The sequence below is a fragment of the Tupaia chinensis genome, unplaced genomic scaffold (genome assembly GCF_000334495.1).
Source record: "Tupaia chinensis unplaced genomic scaffold, TupChi_1.0 Scaffold000063_1, whole genome shotgun sequence".
In the NCBI taxonomy this organism is placed as follows: Eukaryota; Metazoa; Chordata; class Mammalia; order Scandentia; family Tupaiidae; genus Tupaia; species Tupaia belangeri.
The window spans coordinates 7143536-7154295 of record NW_006159521.1 but is presented as its reverse complement, the minus strand read 5'-3'; the positions used below and the strand labels follow the sequence as shown (position 1 = coordinate 7154295).

Genomic DNA, 10760 nt, shown 5'->3' with positions numbered 1-10760 from the left:
AAAGAGAGAGACAGAAATAGAGAAAGTGAGAAAGCAACCCCCTACTGGTGGCGGGGAGACTACATCACAATCCTTTCTCCTCAACTCTCTTCTCGGGACATGTACGAGTCACCAGGTCTGGGACTCGAACCATGTGGTTGGCCATGTGGGATCCAGTCACCCCAACCACCGTGCCGCCTGGCTCGTCCAATGGGAATCATCTGAAATTGCTGAAAGCAGCTTACGGGTGCCCAGCATTCTCCTTTGCCAGGCCTTGCTAAGCGCTCTTCGCTTGTCTCACTCAGTTCTCACAGCGGCGGCTCAGTTGTGAGAACTGTCAGTTCTACCATCGCTACCTACGTTTTCCAGACAACTACACTGCGGCTTGCCTAAGAGCACCCTGGCAAGAGGCAGGGCCTGGGGTTACATTTCAGCCATGTGATGCCTAAATCTCTGCTCTTGGTCTCTGTGAGGAGAGACCAAGGAGTTCATGGGAACAGGCTTACTGATAACAGGGTAGGTCGGGATGGAGGGGGATGTTGGGGGGCGGGCAGGGAGAAACAAAGACCAGTCCTGGAAGTGGCGAATGCGTGGGTGCGCTTCGAAGTACCAGAGGTGCGTCACAGGCAGAAACTGACACACCATCTTTTGTGAGCTACCGGACGAGCGTACACAACCCGCAGGCAGTGCCCAGTAAGCAAGTGTCAGCTTGGATTAGTGTCATGCTCGTGGGCACTCATCCACTTTCATCACAGAAAAGAACTGGGCATGACAACAAAGAAGGAAGCGGGGGGTCCAGAGCTAGACAGTATCATGAACAGGAGGTGAGTGATGAGGGTTTCTAGGCCCCGAGCAGGAAGTGAGCGATGAGGAGTTCTAGGCCCTGAGCGGGAGGTGAGCGATGAGGGGTTCTAGGCCCCGAGCAGGAAGTAAGCGATGAGGGGTTCTAGGCCCTGAGCGGGAGGTGAGTGATGAGGGGTTCTAGGCCCTGAACAGGAGGTAAGTGATGAGGAGTTCGTTCTAGGCCCATATTAGCACCATCTGGTTGCTGGACAACCTTGGGGTAAATCCATTTAGACTCAGGCCTGAGATTCTCTTAGTAACTGCACCACTATATGCTTAGTCTAACCCTGACCTGCCCAAGCAATCTGACAGTTCAACTAGCTGCCAGAAATACACAGAATAGTTGCCCTGCCCTGCCTACACATAAACATACTTTAAGGCCTTACAGGTGTTATTTCCTGGATTCAAGGATACTTTTTTTTTTTTTTTGAGAGGTTTTTGCTGCAGGGCACATGTGCTCGCCAGACAGACAGAGACAGACAGAGAGATAGAAAGCGAGAAATCATCCCCCAGAGGGGATGGCCACGCCACAATCCCTTCTCCTCTATTCTCCTCTCAGGATCTTGGGCACGCATGCACACGCACCTGGCGTGAGTTTAAGCCACCAGGTCCGGGACATGAACCGTGGTCAACTTCATGGGAGTCCAGCGATATAGCCATTACGCTAACTGCTGGTCCCCAAGGATACTTTTTGTCCCTTAACAAAAGGGCCCCCTGAACAATCCTTCTAGTTCACCTAAGTTGAAGGAGAAGAATGGCTAGAAATCTAGCTGCTCCCAGATCAATCTTGTAATAGCAGTGTGACCATCACCAAGGGTCTTCATTTTCTGGTCTACAGTTCTGACTTCACTAAATATTTTAATCTAGAACCAACTGTTACATTAGATTTAGCTAATGTACCTTGGTGGGCAATTACCGAAGTAAAAGCAGAATTCTGGGACCAGCTCCATGCTGCAACAGTAAAGCACTGCTCAAAAGAAGTCAACTCTGTGGGCCAGCCAGGTGGCATGGTGGTTAAAGTGGCTGGATCCCACATGGCCAACAGCACGGTTTGAGTCCTGGATCTAGTAGCCTGAAAAACAAGCCAGGCATCTATGCAAGCATGCCCAAAATCTTGAGAAGAGAATGGAGGAGAAGAGAGAGTGGTGTGGCCATCCCCTCTGGGGGGTGATTTCTCACTTTCTCTCTCACTTTCCCTTTAGTGAGTGTATGCATCCCACAGCAAATTTTAAAAAGCAGTAGCAGCAGCAGCAGCAGCAGCAGCAGCCAGCAGCAAAGAAGTAGTCGTAGTTAGAGCCCACATGGCAGCTGCAGTTCGAATCCTTGGCTTGGTCAGCCTGAAAGATGCCAGGCATGTGTCCAAGAATCCAAGATCTGGGACCAGCAGTTAGCGTAATGGCTATGTCACTGGACTCCCATGTAGTCAACTGCGGTTCGAGTCCCGGACCCGGTGGCTTAAAACTCACACCAGGCACGTGCCCAAGATCCTGAGAGGAAAGTGGAGGAGAAGGGATTGAGGCGTGGCCATCCTCCCCGCCCCCCCGGGGGGATGATTTCTCGCTTTCTGTCTGTCTCTGTCTATCTGGTGAGTGCATGCGCCCTATAGCAAAAACCTCTCCAAAAAAAAAAAAAAGAACCCAAGATCCAAAGGGCTTGAAGAGTGAAGGACAGCAATCATGGTGTGACCAGAGCCCATGGAGGGCACTCCTCTCTCTCTCTCACTCTCATGGGTGTACACACATACTCTATCATAAACGAAGTGGGGCAGGATCAGGATTCAGGGGCCCAGAGTGAGACAATGAAAAATAGAGGAGTAAGGTGACAGTTAAAGTGAAAGGCCCCAAACACGCGAACGAAACCCTTAGTTGCCTTGCTCACTGTGTGGGTGGCTAACTGCGAAGCACCCCCACATCACCCCGCGTGTACGTACATCTACTAGGAAGTCAAAGACGCGGGCGTGCAGGGCCTTGGCGAGCGCGTCCCTGGTGTAACAGGCCTGCTCCACGTTGAGAGTCACGTGGATGGATTCCGATTTGCCTCCCCACTTGCTGTCCATCTGCCGACTCGTGAGCTTTTCTTTCAACCGGTCCTGGTTGATCCCCAGCAGATAAGCAGGAAAGGCCAAGACTAGGGAGCACAGAACAAAACAGGATGCTCTTTTAGCACAGTGACATTTCATCTCACAGACGCACTCGTGGGTGAGCCCTTGGCGACGCACGCGTGAGCGAGCGCTGCTTATCAGCAACCCCGCAGACATCCACGGCCTTTGTTGTCCCCAACTGTTTCATCTCATGACTTAATTCCCACAATGACTGAGACTTCCAATAATACAAATGGGCAACCTAAGAGGGATGGCAAACCGCTCCCTCCTACTGAGATCAGTTAAATACCTAAAATTGTCAGCTTCCCAAGTCTGAAGCAAGACATCCCGGAAGGAACTCGATCAAGAAACATTTCTTTGGCTCCAAATCCTGTGTTCTTCCTCCCTGGTATAATGCGTTTGTAGCATCATTTCCAAAGAGCATGAGGCACCTGCTGCCACTTAACTCATAGTTTTAACCAATCATATATTTATTGAGCGTTATGTATAGTTGCAAAAAACGGACGAGAAGACACAAAGTATTTTTTTTTTGGAGAGGGTTTTTTTTTTTTTTCACTATAGGGTGCGTGCGTTCGCCAGACAGACAGAGAGAGACATAGAGACAGAAAGCAAGAAATCACCCCCCAGGGAGGATGGTCACGCCGCAATCCCTTCTCCATTCTCCTCTCGGGATCTTGGGCACGCACGCACACGCGCCCGGCGTGAGTTTTAAGCCACCGGGTCCGGGACGCAAACCGTGGTTGACTACGTGGGAGTCCAGCAACATAGCCACTACACTAACTGCTGGTTCCCTTTTTTTTCTTTTTCTTTTTTTGGAGTATTTTTAAGCTCTTGAAGACCATCTAGATGAGGCCAAGAGAGTTTACCTAATATAGAACCCAAGTAAAAACTGAATATATAATAGACTAAGAAAGTTCTGGAAGAATTTAGAATAGGAAGGCAGTACTACTTGCTGGAGTGACCAAGGAAGTTGTGTGATCTCGACTGGGCTAAATGGATGGGCAGGATTTACACAGGAGCACAGAAGAGAAAAGGGGAGGGAGGATGCGGTGTGCAAAGATGAGGAGGCAAGAACTGGGACACATGATGTAGACCAGCACTGTCTGCAAATGAAAGTTAAAGCAGAAGATGGAGGGGTCAGCAGGTGGTGTGGTGGTTAAGGCACTGGATTCCTACATGGCTGAATATGGTTCGAGTCCTTAACCGAGTGGCTTGAAAATCATGTTGGGCACGTATGTGTGTGTGCCCAAAATTCCAAAAAGGGAATGGAGGAGGGAACAGCAGTTGGTGTAATGGCTATGTTGCTGGACTCCTATGTAGTTGACCGCAGTCCGAGTCCTGGACCTGGTGGCTTAAAATTCATGCTGGGCGCAATGTGTGCATGCGTGCCCAAGATCCCGAGAGGAGAATGGAGGAGAAGGGATTGTGGCATGCCCATCCCCTGGGGGGCGATTTCTCACTTTCTGTCTCTCTGTCTGGCGAGTGCATGCGCCCTATTGCAAAAACCTCTTTCAAAAAAAAAAAAAAAAAAAAGAGAGAGAGAGAATGGAGAAGAGACTGTGGCGTGGCCATCCACACTAGGGGCATGGGCCTGATTTTTCATTTTCTCTCTCTTCTGTGTCTCCAGCGAGTGTATGTGCCCTATGACATAAACCGTTGCTTTTATAAAAAAAAAAAAAAAGTAGATTAAAAGGCAAGGATAGGTTTGGACAGTGGGTGCCGTGAGTGATATATCTGGACTACAGGTGAAAGGGGGCTTGATGGCTTCTGAAGAGGGACACTGGGAGATTTCTGGGGTAAAACGAAGGAGTCAGTGCTGTCCACAGCACAGCACACCCACCCGTCCTGACGCTGCGTCGTGAGGCCTCTGGATAGAAAAGCTGCACTCCCACAGCTCAGCAACTTATCTCGGGCCACCAAGAGGCAGGATAGTGGTTTTCGTGACATTTGGTCACAACACTCCAATGTGAATAAAAGACACCATTTCGGGGCGTGAAAGAATGCTAAGATTTCCCCAGTGTAAATGGAAACATTTTTATAGATGCAAATGAAAGTTCTGAATCTGGATGAGTTTTTATGCATAAAGCTTTACTAAAATTCTCTGATAAAACGATATGTATATATATATATATATACGCATATACATATATCTCAAAAATCACTTATCTCCCAATAAAGGATGCTCTGAATCTCACAGATGGTGTCAGAATGTAGCAGGCTGACATTTCTCAGTATATACCTTCCAGTGAGATTAAGTCACTGAATGCATTCTGAAAACGTGTAACGCCAGAGTAAAGTACTTATCATCTATCTGCGAGTTCCACAGAAAGGCTCTGACCAGCCGAGGGGCTTCCTTTTACAAAAGGCACGCAAACAAAGCCAAGCACCCTCATCTGGCAATGGCCACGTCCTTCTGTTCCCACGTTGCCCAGGACGAGGAATCTGGATGTTTCTTCCCTAAACTGAAACTGATCTTTGCAGAGGAAGGACAGATGGCAGGTGAGTCAGAGTGCACACATGCAGAGCTGCTGTGAGAAGCAAGAGGCAGCTACCACCCTCGCTGCCACAGGAGAGGCCTCCACCGAAAGGAAGCCTTCGTGCTGCTTCTCATCGCCGCGTCGAAGGACACGGCTCCCCGGGTGCGGCAAATCCCCGCCAGTGGTCTCTAACACATCCACCAGCGCTCCTTGACCCTCCTGAGTACCCGGTAACTGTTTTTATTAAGTAAATAATGAGCCTTGATGTGTCTGTTTTGTAAATATGGGCTTCTTCCAAGAGTCTCGCCATGATAAAAAGGGGGCATAGTTATAATATTCCATCAAAATATTTATGCCATTATCTTTATGACTTTAGCTAAAGAACTCAAACAAAAAGGGGTGAGATGAGTATCCTTGAAATAGAATAGACTGAAGGCCTGACAGAGACATATGCCATAGTTCCATCTCTTGTCCCTTCAGCTGAACTGAAGGACAGCAGGCACTTTAAAAACAAGGCATGGAATTCGGCCAAGAATCAGAGCCACAAGCTTAGGGAAACAGGAAAGAAGAATGGAGAGGAAACACACTCCAGACGCTCCTTGGCATCTACAGGGGATTGGTTCCAGGCCCCCCGCAGATATGAAAACCTCAAATGTCTTAAGTAAAACGGTGTAGGATTTGCATATAACCTGCACAGATCCTCCCATGTACTGTCCCTAGAGTATTTATAACGCCTACTGCAATGTAAATAGTTGTTAGACTGCACTGTGGAGGGCAAAATGACAAGAATAGAAAGTCTATAGGGTCAGTTAGGTGGCAAATTGTTAAGGAGGCTGGATCTCACATGGCCAACTGAGTGGTTGGGTCCCAGACCAGGCAGTTTGAAAAACACACTCCTGGTACATGTGCGTGCATGACCAAAATCTTGAAGGGAGAAGGGCGAAGGGACTGCTGTGTGTCTATAACTCTAGGGGATGCTTTTTTTCAGTTTCTCTCTCTCACACGTGTGTGAGCACACGCAGTATGTAGGAAATGAAAAACAAAAGGTCTATACGTGTTGAGTACAGAGGCACCACCGCAGGCCTAACTACATAGACCACAACGCCAACACAACATTTTGATCCATAGTTGGTTGAACGCGGGGATGTAGAAACTGAGGATATGGAAAACAGGCTGTAATTGTTTGAATCGAATCTATGCCACGTCTTGTTCAAGTCCACGTTTGTATGGCCTTGATTTTCTCCAGTGGCTTCCCTGGTGCTGATATGTGGGCTCCCTGGAGGCTGTGAATTCCCATGAGGGCATATGTGAGTGCGGCTGGGTGACTGCATGGCAGCTCAGAGGCTTGGGAAGGTGGAGAGGTGAGACGCACGGGTTAATTTGAAAACGCTGACATGACACTTGTAGAGCTGATCAGTCAAGTTAACCATAGAGGAGCCCATTAAAAATTAGTGTCTTGGCACATTTAAATAATAAAGGTAGATTTCCATCACTGTATTAAAGTGCAAAGCGAACTTGTTTTTTTTTCCTTTTAAATCTAAAGTGTAGGGATGAAAGAAAAGTCAAAAAGATGTAGCAAAACAAAATTACATTTTTTACAAGTGGGAATGAAATGGCAAGGTAAATAGTTTATCTGACTTTGCTGTTGAGGTTCTGTATTTTTTTGGTTTGTGTTGTATAGATTTTTGCCATAGGGAACATACACTCACCAGAGAATGGCAGACAGAGGAAAGGAAAGTGAGAAATCACCTGCCAAGCGGACGGCCACACTACAATCCCTTCTCCTCCATTTTTCTCTTGGAGTTTCGGGCACTCATGCACACGTGCCTAGCATGATTTTCAAGCTGCTGGGTCCAGGACTTGAACCATGGAGCTGGTCACTTGGGATCCAGCACTTTAACAACCTGCTGGCCCGAGATTCTGTGTTTTGTGATCCATTAGTTATGAGACAAAGGAGGAGCATTATCATTTGTACTTTTCTCCTCAAGGTTACTTAAGTAGTTTTTTTTTTTTTTTTCCCCTTCAAAATAATTCTTAGGGTAATTGGTATTTAGTACCTTTTGAGCAGAACTTGTTTGCAAATTGTGTCACCTTAGTTACCAATATTCACAGGGAACCCTGCTCAAGCTGAGGTTTGTTTGACTCCTCAACAAGAAGTTTAATTATGGAAATTCCCTATTTTCATTAGCCTCAGGTCGGTCATCAAGAACATTTGTTGTTAGTAACGGTCATTTTACTTTAGTAGACCAGTTGTAGCATTTTGTTCTCTAATACGATGGGTCGAGAAAGCATGAGCTTTAGGTAGAAAAGCAGGAGTTAGCACTGGTGTCTGTCAATTTCTCTCATAGATACATGCAACCAAGAGAAGGGAACATGAACCAAGGCGATTCATTTCAGTTGTGTTCATTCAGCGCTGCAACAGGAGATCAGAAGACCACCGTAATGCCCGGTGCAGAGGGCCAACTGGTTCAATAAATCTAAGTGCAGCCAACTGATGTAACAGAACGCTACGCACCGATGGAAAGGATGAAGCTCATTATGAACTGATAGAAAGGTCTCCGAGGACTAATATTAAGTGGAAAAGCAACTACGGAACATTGTATCTCAGCTTTCATGATTGCCCGCAGGTGGGAAAAAGGAATGGGCGTGCATGGCTGATCTGGAATGCACATCCCTTAAAGGAACACACGAGACTGAGACCCTGGTTCTCTCTGGGGAGAGGAAGAAGTGGACTAGACAAAGGGTTGGTGGAAAGACGTCGACTCTCCACCCACCTGAACCAGGTTAATGAATTACAAATGAACAAAACCTGATGCAGAAGAAAATAATTGGGAGGAGGCAAACTTCTTCATTATGACTCCTCTGGCTTCGAGCACAGCCTCTTCTGCTCTCCATCCCCCCACCACTTCCAGTTGGGGAATTTCAAGGCAGGGCCAATCCTGGACGCCACCCATCTGGCTAAGGAGGCCGTGGGTACGCGAGACGCCGATGCGCAATGAAACGGTTCTCGGCTCAGACACCCAGGGCAACGCTTGCTATTTCGGTGTCCTGACTTTGTTCTCAAGCATAAAAAGGCAGTAAAGGATTTCAATATTCAAGAAGGCAGAAGAAACCTGGTCTACTTTTCTTAAAACTACTGCCACGTCAAATGTCAATGTCAAAAAGCCAAGAGTTAATGATCCCGCTGGACACGTACGTGCCCGTGTTAAATGTCCAGGGTAACATACGTAAAATCCAGAAACCTCATTATGGTAATTATTAGGTCATGTTTCTAGACCTCACGAACTCCCTGTATATTTATGATTTTCCGTCCCCTTGCCTGGTAAACAATTCTTTTTTCTCTTTATCAGATACACATCAGAAGTTAGCAGAACTTCCCTTTTTTTAAAAAAAAATCAGAAAACAAAACAAAAACATAAAAAGGAACCTTATTTGGAATGGAAAGATCTCCACTGCATTGTCAGCAATGAGTGGGATACTATTTATTACTAAGCATCTAAATTTATCACTCTGGAAGAATGCTGAGAAAGGAAGAAATGTCTTCCTGGGTGGTGAAAGAATGTGGGCTCTGAGAGCAATCTGGAAAGCCACGGATGCCTACGAGGCTAAAGCCATGCACCACGGTACTTAGGGTCAACGTGGGCACACGGGAATCTCTCTCAGGAGGAAAGACTCTGATTTCTTCTCAAAGGGTAAAAATGGCCACTCAAGTCTTGAAGATCTGACTAAAGACACAACCATGAAACGCTATCATCAGAAATGTCAACACAAGGCCAGTCCAGGGCCTGGTAGTCAAAAGAGCTGATCTCAGATGGCCAACAGTGTGGTTTAGGTCCCAGACCCAGGGGCTGGAGAAACATGCTGGGCATGTGTGCATGTGTGCCCAAAAGTGAAAGGAAGGAAAAGTGGAAGAGAAAGGATTATGGCATGACAATGGAGGATGCTTTCTCCCTTCCCTTCTTTCTCTCTGGTGACCGCAAGTGCTCTCTGACAAACTAAAAAAAGAAGAAGGAAAAAAAAAAAAGTCAACTCAATAGTCAGTGTTCCTTTAGTGCATGTGTGAGTGGTGTGTGTGTGTGTGTGTGTGTGTGTGTTTATGTGTGTGGTCTACTTTTAGAAATCCAACCTAGCCTAAGCCACAAGACAAAGTATGAACCTGTGGGCCTTTCGTATTTACATATATTCTTTCACTCACTCTTAAGACCCTTTGGATGAATGTAGAGCTAAAGACCAGTTACAGAAAAGATGTTCACTAAGAGACCTATCTTGTGAGTTGTTAAGCTACAAGCTGAAATCTTCACTGAAGATATCCTTTTATCTTTAAACCTAGATGTGCAATTCTGCCAAGCTTCCCCAAGACTGAAATGATTCCACGAGTTGCCTCGGCTGTGGGACATGAGGATGCTGGCGGGGGCTAGGGGAGGCCTCTGTGCACCCAGAGCCACCCTGCTCCGCCACGGTAGGACACACGAGATTGCCTGTCTCTTCCCAATGAACTCCACTTGAGACCTAGGCAAAGCACACTGGAGGTACCACCCGCTTCCCCTCAGGTCACTGCCGTGTGCCAGGGCTACGTACACTCTTCGCTCTCCACGGCTGCGTAGTTGCCAACTTCTTTGAAGCTGATGTTCCCCAGGTGCAGGACGCCTGCCACGATCTGTAACACCAGCGTTTGCTCCTCTGCGAAGATCCCAATCACATTCATTGCATGCTGGAAAAGAGGAGCGAAATCACCCAAATAAGAAGGTCACCAGCGTGGGCCTGCCTGTGGCCTAGCGGTTAGGGGTGCTGCTTCTCACATGGCAGACTATGCAGTCCATGTCCTAGACCCAAAGGTTTGAAAAACAAGAAATACTCAAGTGTGTGTGCTTGCTCAAAATCCTGAAGGGAGAGAGAAATGGAGGAGAAAGGATTGCACAGGTCTGTGCTTTGCTGTCTCCCTCCCCGTCTCTCTGGTGAGCACACATGTACTCGGGCAAGTTTGAACAGAAAACAGAAAGAAAGTCACCAGCTCTATAAACATGTGGGAAGGACCCCAGCGCACAAGCTGGATTGTGAGCTACATGAGGCTTAGCTCACGATGGCTGCGGGATGTCCCCAGTGCACACATTCTTCTCAGTGCCAAGTCACACTAGAAGGGCAGGTCGGTCTTTGAACACAGCATGAACACGCTCCTCTAGCAATAAGGGCGGGAGGGCCCTAGAGGAAGTGCTCAGAGCTGCCGCGGCTGTGCAGACGGTCTCCGGGTCTGGCTTCCTCCCGGAGAGTTCTTGTGGCTGACTCCCTGCAAGGACTCTGAGCTCCCTTTTATACCTCTCAGATCGTTCATGGCAGGCAGGCACTGGCCGCCCCAGGGTGCT

General features: G+C 47.6%; 1 protein-coding gene across 2 annotated transcripts in view; it reads right to left on the bottom strand.

The window, feature by feature from the left end:
• MYO1E (myosin IE) overlaps nt 1-10760 on the bottom strand; it is a 301820-nt gene that overhangs the window by 123218 nt on the left and 167842 nt on the right. For both annotated transcript variants that reach the window (XM_027765947.1, XM_006141773.3), the window contains exons 9-10: nt 9979-10111; nt 2753-2949 (exon numbers count right to left, since the gene is read on the bottom strand). In XM_027765947.1, coding sequence (XP_027621748.1) covers nt 2753-2949; nt 9979-10111 — 330 coding nt within the window. The remainder of the gene's footprint in view (nt 1-2752; nt 2950-9978; nt 10112-10760) is intronic.